The sequence below is a fragment of the Phasianus colchicus genome, chromosome 18, assembly GCF_987193195.1.
Source record: "Phasianus colchicus chromosome 18, bPhaCol1.hap1.1, whole genome shotgun sequence".
Taxonomy (NCBI): Eukaryota; Metazoa; Chordata; class Aves; order Galliformes; family Phasianidae; genus Phasianus; species Phasianus colchicus.
Window position 1 is genome coordinate 7896810 of NC_143453.1, and position 17427 is coordinate 7914236.

Here is a 17427-nt window from a genome sequence, read left to right on the forward strand (position 1 = left end):
AGAGGAAGACAGGTAAAGGCAAATGCTGAAATTCAGAGCAGTTAGAACAGAAAGAATGTAGTGGAAAACAGGAGTGGAGATAAAGGACAGAATAGAGTTCAGCCTGGCTTTTAGTAGATGTTCCCAAGGCAGGAATGTGAGGTATCTAGGAGTAAAGGGACAAGAGCAAGAAAATGTTCTGATGGCAGAAGCTGGCAGGGACTTACCAGCTTCTTTTGCAGAGTGAAGGGAGCTGAGCTGAGCTGTAGGAGCCCTTCAGAGAAAAAGCAGGAGGCCAGAGATGGACTGGGGCTCCATGAAGGTGCCAGGTACAGGAAGGTTCTTAGTGTCTGTCAGTAAGAACCAACGGTGCTGGGTACGTGTACTGCAGCTGCTCAAAGGGAGGTGCCTTGTTGTCATGAAGGATACTGGCACTGGCAACTTGAAGGGAAAAGAAACTATTTCCATTCATGTCTGTGGGGAAGATGGCAAGCAAATGCTCTTTTTCCTGATGTAGTAGAAGAGCTGACATTTTGTTCCCATTGGACTTAGCAACCCAAAGCCACACGTTTTGCTAGAGTTGGAACTGGTGAGTAGTGCTTCATGTCAGGCCTTTCTGGGGAAACTGGATGCGGCTTTGATCTCCGAAGCTTTTATAGCAGGAGGCAGATTGCCCCATTATGGTTAGGTATTTTTGTAACCTTTAGGAACCTGCCAGACAGTTAACTGAAATGCCTTTGAAAAGTCACTGGTACCTTGATCCTATGGGAAGGTTTCTGAGAGTGTGATATTTGCCTCTTTAAAAATGTCCTATCACTGATTTTTATGAAGGGATACTACAACATTTGGAGATCCCAAATCAGACCTTGACTTGTTTGATTTAGTTTTCTTTAAAGTCCAATGTTGTTCTTTATAATTTTCCTTTCAAGAAATACTTCAGGGTATCAAAAAAGATCAGTGAAAGCCAACAGCCCAGAACTTCCCCAACTTTGCAGTAACTATTTCAGCTTTTGTACTGTATTGTGCTAGCAGTGTGAATTGGGCAGTCCTGTGCCTGTGTTTGCAGACTTGTGCTTTTAGGCAGCTTTGCTAAAACAAACCTGTGTGTACAGCTGAAGAATATTAAGAGTTCAAGACTGTAACAAAATATAAACCTTGCAATTAAAGTTTGATAAGAGATGGGAATTTCAGTTCTGTTACTTGGAAATAACACACACCCACTCCATCCCCCCACCCCCCCCCCCCCCGAAAAAAAACAAACAAGAAAAAACATGCAGGAATCTTAAAGGATAAGTGTTTTCAAAATAGAATTCTAGTGTGTTCTGCTTTATTTGCTTTGCCAATCAAATTTTGTAATTTCTTTGTGCAAATAATTTTATTTGTCCAAATAATTTTATTCATGCACAGGCTAGGATAGCAGGCTCTGTACAGTAAGCAGTTCACACAGATTTGGCAGTGTGAACGTACTGCAAATGACTTTCTCATCAGTATTGATCTTTCCATTGTGTGCAGCACAGAGGTAAATTACATGATGTGGTTGACGAAGTAATTTGCCACACTCAAATCAAAGTGTAATACAGGTGTGTTTCCCCTCTTCATTTGGCACGGAGCAATTTTATGGAGGTTTCACTGTGTTTAAACTTGCTGTATAATGCTTAATCATCTTTGCTGATATTCAGAGTCATTTTTATGCTAGGTGTAGTTGTTATTGTCTTAGCAGCTAAGACAAGAATAAATACATGGTTGAAACGGTAATGCAGATTTACAGCCTGATAAAATTGCCTGGTTTATATACTTGTCATGCTTATTCTAGCTTAATTTCTCATATCCCTGGGAGACTTCTTAAGAGGGTTATAGCCATTTTAAAATAGTTTTAAGGAGTAATAAAAAACATGTCTATTGTTGGAAACAGCTCCTAATGTGCAGTTGAGGTAAACAAATCTTCTCCAGCCTTACAGTTTGTAGAGACTCTCATTTTGCAGTCTGGCTTTCCTAGAGGCCAATTAACAGCTAGTCAAATAGGCCAAGCTGTTTAGCTCTCTGCTAGACCAGCTTGAGTACTGCAGAGCAGGCTGCCATGCTGAGATGCATCAGCTTGGCATAGGGGTGTTACAGCTCTGTGTTGCTGAAGAGGGAGAACGTGTCAACCTGAGGCTCAACTCATCTGAATGTAACACCTTTAAAAGAGTTGAATGTGCAGAGGGTCAGGCACACGTAAGGTGGTCACTCACAGATGATGTTTGCTGCTGATTTGGTTTTCTGGAACCTAATCTGCTAACTTTAAATACTACCTTAACTTATAAATAATCATGTATTGGTTTTCAAGATTCTGATTGGAGTGTTGAAATACAAATGGAGTTTGTAATGATCTTTATGGATATTGTGGAAGGGAAATAATTTCTTCAGGAAAATCTATGCCTTGCTTGCTTGGAGTGTTTTGTTTTGGAGGGCGATACAAGTCTCTACAATTATTTCACTTTGAACTGAAGAAATGGATCATACTCCAGAGATGATTTTTCTCACTGCAGAGGAATAATTAGAGAAAATATGCAGTGGATTGTAAATTATTAATCATAGAAGTTAGATCTGGAAACGCCCATTAGATGATGGAGTCGGTCTCCGTGCTGGTGGGGGATCTGATCCTCAGGCAGAGGCCATATCAGCTGCTATGCTTTAAATTGAGCACAGAACTTCTTTCCTTTTTTTCTCCAAAATAAGAGTTCATTTGATCATAACTCAACAGTGCTGGAAGTGTGGACATGTATGCAATGCAGTTCATATCCATTATAATTAATAAATGTCCAGAGATGTCATAAATAATGTACTCCTCTCTACTTCTCCACTAGGCAAATTTTAAAAGATTTCTGAAGCAGAGTCAGGCTTGCTGTAATGGCAAAAGCCACTGTAGGTCTTTGCACAGCATCTCTTGCCTTATCTGGCAGCTCTTCTGAAAGTTTGTGAAAGCAGAGCCTTCTCGGGCAAATGGTGAATTTCAGAGGCATGAAGGGATTTGCTGTGGGTTGGAACATTGATAGTGAAGCAATTAGGAACTCAAATTGAATATTAAAGATTGATATACATAACGGGAGCACTGCATGCATTACTGCCTTGTCTTTCACATTGAATTAACATTGGTAACAACTAAATTTGGTGAAGCTCAGAATCTGTCAACAAATGTTGAGCAATGATGTCTTTAATATTCCCAGGCATGTGGCTGAAAACCTTTTGAAGGCTGAGGGGTGGAAGGCGGCTTCCTGGTTTTTGTAAGTCAATTCTTCGCAAATTTCGTTTCCTGCAGTGCTCTCTTGGAAAAATTTGAGTTCCTTTATTAGCATATATTTTAGCATGGCTAATTTCCCCTGTGTTCTGTAATAGTGATAAGTGACTGGGTCTCTTCTTTGTGACAAATAACTAAGCAGAAGGGAAGATTTTCTATTTCAAGAAGGCCCTGGGGTTAAATGTGCTCACATTTAAGGGGATGCTTGTTGGTTTTTCCTTTTCCTTTTCGTTTTCCTTTTTTATTTTTCCAGTATTTTTTTTGTAACAAAACGAAAACAGTACAGGGAGACACTGGAAGAGTTGCAGTTCTGCTGGATGCATGACCCGTAGCGACACGCAGTTCAGATTTGTCAGCTGCATTCGTGTTGGATTTAAGAAATCCTAACTTCTGGGAATTGCCATGTTGTGTGTAAATCTGACATTGTGATACCTTTAGTGGGACAATACAGTGCGTTTTCCCCTAATTACATTTTGTTTCACTGCTGAAAGTGTTTGTGTTTCCTCTGGGAGCAGTGGCAAGTTCCTTACCCACCTTGGGAATGGTTCTCAAGCATGGGCATTCTTGTAAGTCTTCAGCATGCTCAAGTGGGTGCTCCTGACACCAGGCAGATGCTCTGACTGTGCCTGCTGTGCAGAGCCAAGCCTGAGCTGCCAGATGCTGCTGATAGTGGGTCTGTTCTGACTTTGCGGGTTTTTGGGTGATGTAGGTGGTGTTCTGTATTGTTTGGTTGTTTAAATGGACTCTCCAAGGTAATGGTATTTCTAGTGCAGTCCTGCGTTTTTATTAAAGCTGGGCAGACACCTCTTGGCTAGGTGAGCAGTTAAAATGCTTAACATGTCTTAAAGCAGTTCCTATAATGCAGTGCAGTGCATGTGTGCAGGCCTGCAAAATGCAGATTTCTGTGTCACCAGGAGCAAGAAGTGTGCAGTGTTAAGTACGAGAGCATGCAAGACGCATGGCATCCATTTTCAACAAATCGCAAACAATCTATGTATGTTGTTGCATTTTAGGAGCTTCCTAGGTTCTTCCTTGGTGCAGTGACTCCCACAAACAGCAAACTAGAGCGAAAGGCTGTGAAACCCACTTAATTTTCTTCTTAATCTGAAATAATCTCCCAGATGTACGGTGTTGGAGAATAATCTTTTTCTGTGAGAACAACAGGTCTAAGATGGAAGAAAAAGTGCACAGCTTGGCAGTCTTTTGTTACAGTCCTGCTTTCTGTTTTGTTTGTGGTAAAAGTTAACTTGCTACCAAAATATTAAGCATAAACCACAAGCCAGATTTTAACTTTTAATGTGTATTTACCAGTAATTAAGAATTTGTTCATTTGTTTAATCAAACTGTTAGGAAGGTGATAATTAAAAAAGATGCATTTCCTGCTTGAGTCATTTTAGGTAATGCTGCCATTTTGATAAAAAATCATCTGATAGTGTTTGGGAAAAGAAAAAAATGCACTTCTATTTTAACTTCAATTCTGGCAACTAACATCTGTATGTGACCACCCTATGTTTATACTGTAGGTAAATAATGCTGTGGGGGCCGCCCATCACTTCCATGATTTCACAAGAACACAAACCCTTTCCTCTCCCACCACCCCAGGAGGATACAAATTACTGAACCAAGAAATGATGCTATCATGGCAGGCAGGCAGGCAGGCTCTCATTTTGTATGCTGAAGGCGTACGGCTCACGCGGCTCCCACCCTCCCTCCCCTCCCCCTGCACACTGTTTGTGCTCTTGATAACATGAGGAGAATGATGACTGGCCCTTGTGCTGCAAACTTCCCTTCCCCATGGACTGACAGTCTCGCTCTTGCTTTCAGGTGCATGCCAAATTCCGTTATCCTTTCTACTATGAAATGTGCTGGTATGTTCTGGAGAGATACGTGTCCTGTGTGACCCAGCGCTGCCACCTCAGCAAAGAGTACCAGAAAGAATCAATGTTAATTGGTGAGTGAATCCTTTGACTCTGTGTTCAAACCGATGCTGACACCCTAGGCTAGTTACTGCTTTGTTTTCTGCAGAGAAGATCATAAATTAAATCGGAGAATTGTAGATATTCTAACAAACTGTTTGTTTTGAGGTGGGGAGGTTTTGACTCTTAAGCGTTTTCATGAAGCACCAACTTACCCTGGTATTTATTGAGCATTCCTAAGCAAGCGGATCCCAGGAAAATAATTTCTGGATGCATTTATTTCTTGGTTTCAGTACTGTTTGTGTTGAGATGATCTGCCAAACGGTTGAGGATTTACTGCTGTGTTTGGCACAGTACCTTAGTAGCCAGAAATGCATGCATTGCAAACGTGCTCTCGTAGGATGGATATTTAGTCCTTTTATAGCGGGTCTCCTCTACAGAATGCAATTTGATCACTAAACCTGGCTTCTTTTCTTTGATCTTGACTTTAATTCTTTCTGTTTGGTGACTGACTTCTAGTTGCAGAGAATAACAAAACCAAGCATACACCTACACAAATCATATGTGATCTATAACCTAAGAACGGGGAGATCACAGAAACCTTTAAAACAACACTGGAAATGGACCACAGCAGAGATGGATGTGGGTGCCTGGGGCAGGAAGGCATTGCCTTGCTATTGGTGTGAGCTTTGCATCAGTGTGATGCAATTCCAGTTGTTGCTTTTCTGAACTACCCTTTTTTCCTCCTTCCTTTTACTGGAACGAGCCTGTGGGCCTTGTTACCTCCCTGCTTTTAAGCAAAGAATTGCCGAAAGTAGCACAAACACCAGCTAAATTTCAACCGATACATACGAAGTGTGGGGGAGGACTAATGCATTTCTGTGTTTCCCACTCTGCGATGCAAATTGGAGTGAACCTGGACTGTGTGGAAGTGTAAGAGGGAAATGACCACTTAGCAGCGTAATTCCAAGTAGAAGTAGTTGCTGAAGGTACGGGCAGAGGGACCTAAAAGCCTGTGTGAATCAGCCAGAGAAATTTCTTGGGTCCCTAGGAATTTGAGTGCTGCACATTTTGCATCATTGCTTTTTGAGACCCTGAATGAAGGGACAGTAAAACAAGAACTGCACGTGGAGGAATTTTTGTATAAGATTATCTTGAACAAAGGACAAATTAGCCTCTTGGATTAGCGATGTAAAAAAAAGCAACAACAAAACTCTGGTAACTGCATTCCTTAGGAAATAAAGAACCAACCTACTGTTGTAAAAACCATTGGCACAGAAAGAGGCTCTTCCTGTTGGCAAGGTGGGGGTGCCAGATCACTGAGGTGTGATTTCAGAACAAATTAGATACGGAAAGTGGATGGTTCAGGATATTGAGATGGGACCTTTTCCAGCTAAATCACCAGTGTGAATTCAAGCCCAGCTCAGTAATTACTGATAATGATTTGGTGATCCCCATGAAATGTGTCTCCATCCAGTTACCGGCTGGGAGATATTCCAATCATATAAAAGCTCACTGGGTACCTTAGATGTCCAGAGTCTGGATGGAAAAGGATCATTTTGCAAGACCAAAGTGTCAACCTCACAGACATCAAGTCAGCCCCAGCTATTTGGGAAAAAATTTGGTGACAACAATGTCTCTTCTTGTCTGTGAGCCTTCAGTTGTTTGTCTGCTGGAAAGTGACACTATTCTCAACTGTTTCACTGTTAATTCAGCATGGTTTTATGGCCATTTCAAGCTAATGAAAGAAACACACTGCCCTCATAAGATGAGAATCTGGTTTTGTGAACTCTTATCCTGTGAGCTGAATCAGTTCAGTGACCTGACAGAAAATGAACCCTCCCAAAAACACGTTTGTTATCAGTAAGACTGCTGGGCTGATCTGATGTGTGGCCCCACTGCAGGGATGCTGATGCCAGGCCCTGGGCTCTTGTTGCTGTCTTGAACAGATCACCTCTTCCAGTTTACTGAAGTGCTATCCACTGACAGCATGTGGTTCATCTACCTGCCTGCTATCTTTTGACTTCAGGTATTAGCATGCTGATAAAATCTCTGACATTGACATCCAGGGTTTTTCTCTCCAAGAGTGACAGATTTATACTTTGTCAAACGCTTTTTATTTCTTGGCAGAGTCTTAACCTTAAAATAATTATTTAGCTGAGAACTGCAGTTCAAAAGCCCAGATCTACTATATCTACTGGATCTTTCACTTTGGCATTTATCAAATTCTCTGCAGGAGTGAAGGTACATTATTTACCTTTACAAAGCTATGTTGTTTTGTTCTGCTTGAGTAATACTGTTCCAGATACTTGCTTGTCTTCTTTTAACTGATCTCAGCATCCAGCCTCTTGATTCAAGTAAATCTCCGTGAATTTTTATCCTTGAATTAAGTTGTTTGTTCTGTGATGTCTCTATCTTACTGTTGTGCATCAGCAGTGGGATGGAAGATCTAAGTGAAGTCAATGCTCCAGAAACTGACTGCTTTGATTTAGAAACTTTTCTTCGGAACTGCTAAGGTCCTTAAATTCTTCCTTAGAGATTTCTCTATCTTCAAGCAGTGCCTTGATTTCCCATGAGAGAGTATCCCTTGACGAAGAATTTCCCGTCATTCTCCTTAAAGAGAAATGGAACAAAGTACTTAACTTCCCTGCAGGCCCCTCGATAGATTTAATTGTCTTCTGTCCTCCTTGGTTTCAGAAAAAAATCTCTACATCCTTGTATTCCTTTTCAGAAATTTCTCTTGAAGAGTCATAGTGTTACTAATGTTTCTTATTTTTCCCCCATTAATTTTTTTCTTTGTTGACATACTTTGTTCTAAATGTCTACTTAGTAACTTTTCTATTGGGTTCCAGAAGTATTTCTTTTTTATTCCACCCTTGAGCTGTTCTGCTTTCTTTTCTAATATACCTTCTGATAGAGCAGTCCTACTGGATCTCAGGAGCAACAGGGATGACTTCTAGTTGATGACATCCTCCAGAGAGCGCATGGGATGCTGCCCGTGGTCTCTGGGATTCACAAGGTGCTGATTTTTCATAGGATCAGTAGAGATTCAGTTCTTCTGTTTGAAAAAAACAGTTTACTGCAGTGATGGGGAACATCTTTGGAGAACACAGGAAAATGAGTTCGTAATCATTTGTGTTTTAAGGATATCTTTAGACTCTTCACATTGCATTTTCATTCACAGTATTTATGTACTTGGGCACGAATGACTCTTTCTAGACACTGCCTATTCAAGAAAATTTATTACTGTGATTGTGTTGTGATACTCTGTCAATATAGTTGTATGCTACTCCAGCAGTTTTTATTGTTCTTTGTATTTCTGTTTTCTAAATGTCTGGACTCCCAAAACTTCAGAAAACAGCAGGCAAACAAGATGTGCTTGCAGGTGAGGCAAAAACCCTGAGTGTTCCCACTCCCTAAATGAAAATGCCTGCCCTTCTAAGTGAGGAGAAGACTACTGAGGATTCCCTTCCTGTTCTTCAGGCCCAGAATGAGATTTCAGGCAGTTGCCTCCTAGGCAGGGAGAGTTGTTTTTCTCATCTCTTCCACAGTAGGGCAGGTGCTCAGGGGAATGATGACATGACAGAAATCACAGGCTGCTGTAAAAGCACACCATCTCTTTCCCTCCCATTTATCTTTTCCTTGCCCCTCTCAGCTGCAACATTTATCCTGCCAGCTGAAGTCAGAAAGGGATTCTATTTGGGTTTCAAGCTGGATTTGACCATGCAGTGTTTCAGGAGGGATATGTCTTCATTATTTTTACTCTTATCATGAATGAGTCTGTACTGGATGTTTTCAAGCACAATTGACCTTCAGTGAGATATGGATCTTGAGAGTGAGCTGACAAAGAGTAATTGGGAGAAGATACTGTGCTATCGGAAATACGCTTTCTCTGTAGCCTGCAGCTTTTAAGATCCCTATTGCTAAAATTTTAACAGGATGGCTGTAACTGTGTATTAGGCCTGATGGATGAAGAAAATCTGCCCTCTAGCACGGTGAAGGAGCCATGTCTTTACTTTCTCTTTCTCAGGGGACAGAATAGATTTACTTATTGATGGACAGGTACTGGGCTTTGTAGAGTGATTTCTGTGCAGAGTGTTCCATGCAGTACATTTCTGTATGCTCAGGTTGTTGTTGTTTTTGTTTCCTGCAAATGAGTATGTTATTGCTGTCTTTAGCAGACCAATAGGAGCTGCTGCTCCCAAGACATTGTGCCAGGGTTTGAAACTGGAAATGGCAAGGTAGATATTAGACATTGGTCTGTTGTAAAGAGTTCAGAAGATATTGTAATTACACCTCACCCTCCTCTGTATCTTCTAAGTCCTGGAATACAACAAGTCACTTTTCAGCAAGGAAAGAAACGGTGTAATTATCCTTCTTGTACAAGGATACTTGTAACATGTGGTTAACTGTGGGGAAAGTTAAGTGATTTGCCCAGAATCACAGGGAACCGAATTGGGGGGGGAGTAGGAAGGGGAGAAGGCATTTCTAACTCTGCCCTATGGTCAAACCTGGGCAGCTGCTCTTCTTCAGGGTTATACCACGAGCTGATTGTATAACCTGGGTTTAAACTGGAGTTCTAACCAGGTGTTGACTGGGGCATTGGCTTGGAAGAAACCACAGTTGCACTCAGGAGGAGCTCTTTTCTGTGGAGAGACTTTTTATAAAGCAAAAACCTCCAAACCAGAGGTACTCTGGTAGTATAGTGCTTAAAATGCACTTCTTGACAAAGTAAGTACAGATTACATTTATGTAGGGCATAATTGTACAGCGTAGTAACTCTGAGTCAGACACTGTATTCATTAAAATGAATAAATAAAAATCATGGCATGTTGCATCATAACAAAACACTTGAAAACACAAAATTGAACTTTCCTCATTGTGAAGATATCCATCCATTATTGATTCCCTTGTTTTTTGTTTTATTTTTGTTTTGTTCTTAAATTAGCAACAGCAGCAGACAGTTGTTGTCTCTTAAAAGCAGTCCACTCTTAAGCTGATGGTGTAACAGGACTGTAATCCTCTAGTGTTCCCAAACAGGCTGATGCACTTCAGGTTATTAGCAAGCCCTGCCCCATGGGTAGAGTTAGGCCAGCCATCACATAGCTGTCAGGCATGCAAAAGGGGACTTGTCTTATGATGGCTCATCTTGAGGTTAGATTTAGATTAATTTGTGTCTGTGTTCATACTTAGTGACTCTCCATCCCCAGATGTCGTTGGTGCAGCAGTGCCTGGTTTGTGCGGAGCAGTGGCAGCTGGCAGAGCTGAGCTGCTGGGCCCTGGGTGTGCTTGCCTCTGGTGGGAATGGTTTCTCCTATGCTGTGATGCTCCACTCTTCTCTTGCCTTTTGTTTCAGTAGATCAGGGCAAGAGACAAAAAGTGGAGCTCTCTTGAAGGCTGTTTTCTCTTTGCACCAGAGCATTACTTGCAGTAAATTATTCACACCTCCATAACGTGATCTCCCTCTCTTCCTTATGCCTTATCTGTGCTCGTGATTTGCCCCAGTTACAGCCATCAGTTCCTGTTCAGCAGAGCCACAGCACAGGAGGACAGAAACATAATTTTCTTTGTACAGAATTACACCAATTTCATTTGATAGCACTGTACTAGTACTACCAGCACAGGGATGTGTATCCGCTCTCTCCTGCTTCTTTTTTATTGCTGGTGTCTTCTCCCACCTAAATGGGGTTTTGTGCTTCAGTCAATTGCTAAATAGTTCACAGGGCAGCGTGGCCTTGAGAACGGGCTCCAGTGCTGCACCCAAGGGACTGGATTCTGATTCCTGATTTTGCCCTAAATTTGATGTGTGACAATGAGCAAATCATTCTTTCTCCCAAGCATCTGTTTCTTCAGCTGTAAAATGGGAAAATGACATAAGCTGATTATATAGCCCTTCGAGGTGGATAAGTGTGTTAGCTACTGTGGACAAAGGAAAAAGCTGTATTAAATAGAAGTTGGATAACCTAGTGTTTCTCAAGTGTTCTGGTTAAGATATTTTCTAATCCTTTTTATTTTTCCAAGAGAAGCATGGAGGTACATTAGCATGGAGCAGAGAGGGGAAGCTGCACTGGAGTTTTGCATGCTACCACTTCAATACACAAAACAAACTGTGCTCTTGCTACTTCATGGTGAAGTTTTAGTGGAGAGATGCAGGGAGGAAGTTTGCCTGTACTACACATGGAGCTGGATTTGGCTGTGACCAGAATCTTGGCCACTAGTTTCCTGCTTAGGTTTCATGGCTCGATTGCATGCAGTTGAGTAACAGTGGGGATTTTTAGGGGAAACAGTGCGAAACTAAGATTAATAGTTCTGTAGACTCAGAAACTTGGGTTTAAATTTTCTCAAAAAGTACCTAGAATGTATCAGGGGCTGCAATTAGAAAAGCAACATCACGTGACTCTCTGTCCTTGCATTTCTCAGTGTGTTTAGGCTACTTGTCTGTAAAAAAAAAAAACAACAAAAAAAAACCCACACAACTGTAATCTTCTGTCTCTGAAGAGCAAAGAGTATTTGTGCAGTAACAAATTGTAGTTCTTGTTTTACCAATGGTTGCTTGCAAACAGAGAGTACTGTGAAGTTGGTTTTGTACTTTGCTGAGTTGCTTTAAAAGAGATGTTGTAGTGCATTTTAACATGCTTTTTCCCATCATTTTTCCTTGCCTCTTTATTTGCTAACTTTTATTTTAAAGCTGTAAATGTTACTGAATCTGATGTCTTTTGGATTGCCAGAAAAATTAATTGTATGTGAACTCTGCATATTCTTAATTGAAGTCACAGAAGACTGAAGTGCTAAAGAGAGCATATTTTTTTCCCCAAATGTTTCCCAGTCATTTAAACTGAGCAGATGTTAACCAAAAAGGCCAGCATTAAAAAAAATGAAACAAATGAAAAAACAACCCAGAAAAATAGGTTGAATAAAGCTCATTCCTATCACAGACTGACTTGGCATTATCCAGTGTCCTTTTAAATAGGCAGCTCCTAGTCCAGTCGTAGAAGTGGTAAACTAAATTTTATTGGGTAAAGATTCAGCATGCCTTTTCTAACTTTCAGATGCAAAGAGAAAACGCAGCATAGACAGCTATTCATCGGATTCGTGGTTAGACATGGATGAAGAATCTTGTGATGCTCATATCCGGGAGGAAAAGGATGACAGCTTGGATAAGAACTCCAAATCCCTGGTGGATGGCTCCTCCTCACCCAACAGCACACATTCAGAAGGGAAGGAGGGTGCGGGGAGAAAACAAAAAGCCACAGTAATGAGGTACCTAAAAAGAACTTTGTCTAATGAGTCAGATGACAGTGCAAAATCATCGACCCCCACGGATTATCCCAAAACACCAACGGGGTCTCCAGCTACAGAAGTTTCAACCAAATGGACTCATCTCACAGAATTTGAACTGAAGGGTTTGAAAGCCCTGGTGGAAAAGCTTGAATCTCTCCCGGAGAACAAGAAGTGTGTTCCAGAAGGCATTGAAGATCCACAGGCTCTCCTGGAGGACATGAAGGTGAGTGTGATGGCTTTCTGATCTGTACAAGCTGTGTCCTGTGGGCAGAGGAGATAGGAGGAGGTCAGGAGGCAAAGTTCTGCAGTAGAGAGGTAGAAGCTTGTGTGCAGTGACCTCATCCTATCAGCCTGCTATGCCATGGGGAAGGAAGTTATGCCTCTGTCACAAGCCATCTTTGCACCGGGGAGGCAGCTGGTTGCAGCCTGATTTGATTGATGCAGTGCAGCCATTTCTGACTGTTGCAGCTGTGCTCAGGGGCCAAAAGTTTACATCCTTTTGCAGTTTAGCACTTATGTCCCATGTGTAAATGTTATACCTCAAGCGGTCTGTTTATATTTATAGTCTTAATCTTCTCTTTTGGGTCTCTTTTCTGGAGTGTGTATAACTGACGCGTGCAATACATACACGTGTGATTTTAATGCAGAAAATTGTCTAATGTTTCCTCTTCCATTTTTTATTCCTTTTTTTTTTAAACATATTTCATTTTCTTTTCCTCCATTGCCCTCTATAGGTTGATAATTATTCTCCATTGGTACAGTGTACTGGTACAGTGTGGAGAAGGTATGAGGAGTGAATGCCCACTAGTGACAGATCTGCTCTTCAGATTTTTAGTGTGTAGGAAGTTGTAGGTACCTCGTTGGACATGGAGATAGGTTTCACCTGAAGGCCTGCATAGCTTTGCTGCTTCTATCTCTGATCTGCAGCATTCCTTTGAGTGAACTGGTTAGCTTTTCTGTACCTTGTTTTCACATCATGTGAAATAGGTGTATTAATACATTTTTAAAGTTGAGACCAGCATACTCTTTTTGTTTTGCTTGGACTTAAATAAGACTAAAATCTTTCTCCACAATCTTGGAGCCTGGAAGTGTGGTACAAGGCTCTCATCTGAGTTACAAGAGCTCAGAGAATCTCTTTTTGCAACATCAGCCACTTTGTGTACATAAGTGGATGTAGATTCACATACTGGCTTTGTGACCAGTTGTGTCCTGTTCAGAAATCTAAATGAAACTTCAAGAGCAAGAGATGGATTTGTACTGAAGGAGAAGGAATGGTAGCATCTTTTTTTTTTTTTTTTCCTGAAGTTTAAAGTATGGACCAAGTTCCACTTAAAAATAAACTACCCCTCCTTGAGACCCCAGGAAGAGGTACACCCTGTAATACATGGTGCAGATGTTCAGGCTGTGATTGTGCATGCTCTGTTGATGACACACTGCACTACACTGCAAGACATCTTACTAGAACATGGTGAGATACCATATGTGAATCTGGTTTCAAACGCCTTGTAGGAGCAGTGCTTGCTTGGCCTCCAGAGCAGCAGGTTCACGGTTACAGAGATGGAGAACTTTGAGTGGACACTTAAGATCCTTGTGCTCTTTCAGCGTTTCTGTGCTTTAATTGGTATGAAGTGGGCATCTGTGAGTTGATTTTGTGCCTCTTGGCAGAGTTGTGATCTTGATGTTCCATCTCCTTTGATAATTGCACAGAAAATTGCTTGCATCTAAACTCCAATCTGTGCCAGCACACACTGTAACCATCAGGATGTGCCCAACATCTGGATCTTTATGGTTCCCTGCTGGTTAAAGAGCTCACGACCACATCTAAACATCATCGTACATGCTGCAGAATGGTGTTTTCTGAAATTACCCCTGTATGTTGGCGAGCTGGGATGGATTAGTCAGTGCAAATCTTCTTGAAAGGTTGTTGCCTGATGAGTGTTCTCTTGAGTAGTTGAACTGTTGAAGAACTTTCTTGTCTTACCTATCCTTTTTAGCAGCTCTCAATTCTCAGAGAATGAGCGTTAACATGGCATAGTAAATAATTCCTGTCTCCTTGTAATCCACACGGTACTAGAACTGCATGGTTTGTTTTATTAGGTTTGTGGCTGTTAAGACAACAAAACCAACCACATCAGTACATGCTTTTACCTTCAAGGGGTAGAGGTGACCGATGGAAAAGTTGCCTGGTGACTCATTTCAGCTTCTTGAGCATCCCTCTAACACAATGGCTCTCGCAGAGTTCCTGTGATGCTTGCTGTGCAGAATGCAGCTGTTGTTGGTTTTGTTCTGTCCTTGCTGTTGAGGAACATTGTGCTGTTCAGACCCTTGGCTGAGCGCGGTGATAGCGATGTTCCCATGGGGATCTCAGTGGTGCTCATCACTGCAGCAGTCATCTGCTTCACAAGTGGTGATGGATGAGCTGTTAGCCATGCTTCACAGGTAGATAACTGAACTGCAGAAAGATTAAGACAAGTGACCATAATTTTGGATACATTTTTACAGGTCTCTGATGTGATTTTCTGAATAGTTAGTGTTGTTCAAGAGCGATACTTGCAAAAGATAGTTTTAATGGTGTTGAAACTGTAATTGCTTAACATTTCTGTAGGACAGAAGTTCTGATCCTCAGCACCCGCTTCCCAACCCAGGTGTGACGGAGGGGTGGCACTGCCTGTGCAGTGTTGGCTTAAAAGGTTTTCTTTGTTGACATAATGACAGAAGAAGAAATACAGCCCATTTTTCCAGAATGATGTTTATCTCCTTGACCACAAAATCATATTTCCTTTTACTTTGCTACCAGCTTTCCAACTTGAACAGAAAATAATGTGGGGATTTTGCTGCTAGCAATAGCAATAGAGCCTGGCATCTGTACTGCAGCTTTGATGAATCCCCAGAGCACCAGTCATTGGCGCAACTGAATGGAGGCAGAGATCCTGCAGAAAGAGCTTTGCAGATCATTTGTGCCATGCCTGTATTCAGCTGTATTCACAAGGTTTGTTTTGTGGACAACCTGAATTTTGTGCATGTGATGGATTAATAATGCAGCCTATAAAAAGCAGTCCTTTAGTACTCCCGCTTGAGAGTTATTTTTAACCAACACACAGCAAGAACATGCTCTGACAGAATGTCTGAAAGTTCATGCTCTGCTTGGAAAGTTTTCAGCTCTTGAAAAAAAATAAAACCATGTTTATTGTAGTAGTTTTATTTCTTAATGAAATACACTCAAGAACTTTTTCTCTGGCATTAAAGTCTTTGTGCCTTGGATAGATATTCAGTGTTTTCAGAAGACAGGACAAGGACAGTTAACTGGAGAAAGAAAACCATTTTATTCAGTAATGCAAAGTTTCATAGAATCAGGATAATTTGCAGAGAATTCGTGGTTTCCTGTCTGAAGCAAGGATGCAGTATGTGTGAGTGGATTACTGCTCTGTGTGGTAAATACAACTACAGCTATATGCAGCTATTTAATGTCAAGTAGGTGAGACTCTCTGTAGTGAAGTAATTTGTTTTCCTTATGAGAAGGGAGAGTGAAAACTAATCTAAGCCTGTGTAAATTCCTTGCATGTTTTCTAAGCTCCTAACTAACTGTGACTATCTAGGGGGGACACAGCAGTCCAGAAGTGTCCAGCTGATGCCTCTGCAGATTGAGATTCCATTTATCACCATGATCGATGGAGTGCAGCAATGCAAGGGAGGCTTATTTGCAGAGCACAGCACGGGCCTTACTTGGGGAGCAGGTCGGTTCTTCCTTCATCTCAAACAAGGAATTAAATAGTTGTTGACTGCAACTCTGCTGTATGGGAATTGTATCCCATGAGCCTGGTGTTCACCACTAAAGGAGCTTCTCAGCAGCCTCCAAGCAGCGATTACTGACAGCAGCATTCACTCCCTAGCAGATGGCATCTGAACAATCAGCAGAGGAGATGCAATATTGTCTGTATCCCAGTGTCTGCTGCTGGGCTCCGTGTGAGAGAGTATGTGCAGCAAATGTGAGGGTGCTCCACTGACCCACACTGCACAGAGAACAGAAGGCAGCGTAGCTGCTGGCAGGGTGAGCACCAGCAGGCACTGCAGCCACTGCTGCCATGTCACTGCTGTTGGTGTTACCTGTTGGAAGCACACACGGCCTGCAGTTAAACCTTGTGTTCCATATATGCATGCCCTAAAGCTCAGGTATGAAATCATGGCATGGCTTGCTCCTTGTATTTCGACTTAAAAATGAAGTAGCAGCTGAAGTGTTACACACGTTCCTACAGTGAACAGATGAGGAAGAAAAAAAAAATAGGATGAGGAATAAATATTTCTAAGATGGTAACCCTGGGGATTGGAAGAGTTTCCTTGTGTGACTTCTCCACTTCATATTTAGCTGCCAAATGGCATGGCAGCCTGCTAAAGATGCAGTCAGGGTGGACTTAGGCATGAAGAAGAGAACAGAGAGGTAACCACCTTGCTCCTTGCTTCAGTTTGCACCCCACATCACAGACAGGTAAACCTGAGCAGTCTGCAGCCCACATTAAACACTGCCAGCACTGCTTGTCTGTATGCAGTCTCTGATTTCAGCACACAGCATTTCCTGCATTACTAGCAGGATGGTAATTCCCTTGTTGGGGAAGAGGACTGTGAGATTGGCCTCCTAAAACGCCACAGACCTTCCCCACTTCAAAGCAAAAATGCTGCTCTTCTTTGAAAGGCACTCTGGAAGTGCATTAGGGCAGAAGAAACTCAGTTTGCAGAACGGAGTTTGTCAAATATCCGCAACTCCTTGGCAGCAGCAGCAGATTCTTGTGCAAGACAGATGATATCTACTGAAATATGTTCTTACTTTTTCTTGCCAAGAAATCTTACCCTGTTCTTATTCCGATGGCAGAAAAAAAAACCACCCTCCCTTTACAGAATGCATTTCAGGGGAGTCATTCCTTGCTGTGCTTGTGAATTAATGCCTAAGCTTAATTCTTACATGCTTAATCAATTTCTTTT

General features: G+C 41.7%; 1 protein-coding gene across 13 annotated transcripts in view; it reads left to right on the forward strand.

The window, feature by feature from the left end:
• Positions 1 to 17427, forward strand: part of KDM2B (lysine demethylase 2B) — a 103807-nt gene that overhangs the window by 47793 nt on the left and 38587 nt on the right. For all 13 annotated transcript variants that reach the window (XM_031592582.2, XM_031592581.2, XM_031592583.2 and 10 more), the window contains 2 exons: positions 5081 to 5207; positions 12222 to 12676. In XM_031592582.2, coding sequence (XP_031448442.2) covers positions 5081 to 5207; positions 12222 to 12676 — 582 coding nt within the window. The remainder of the gene's footprint in view (positions 1 to 5080; positions 5208 to 12221; positions 12677 to 17427) is intronic.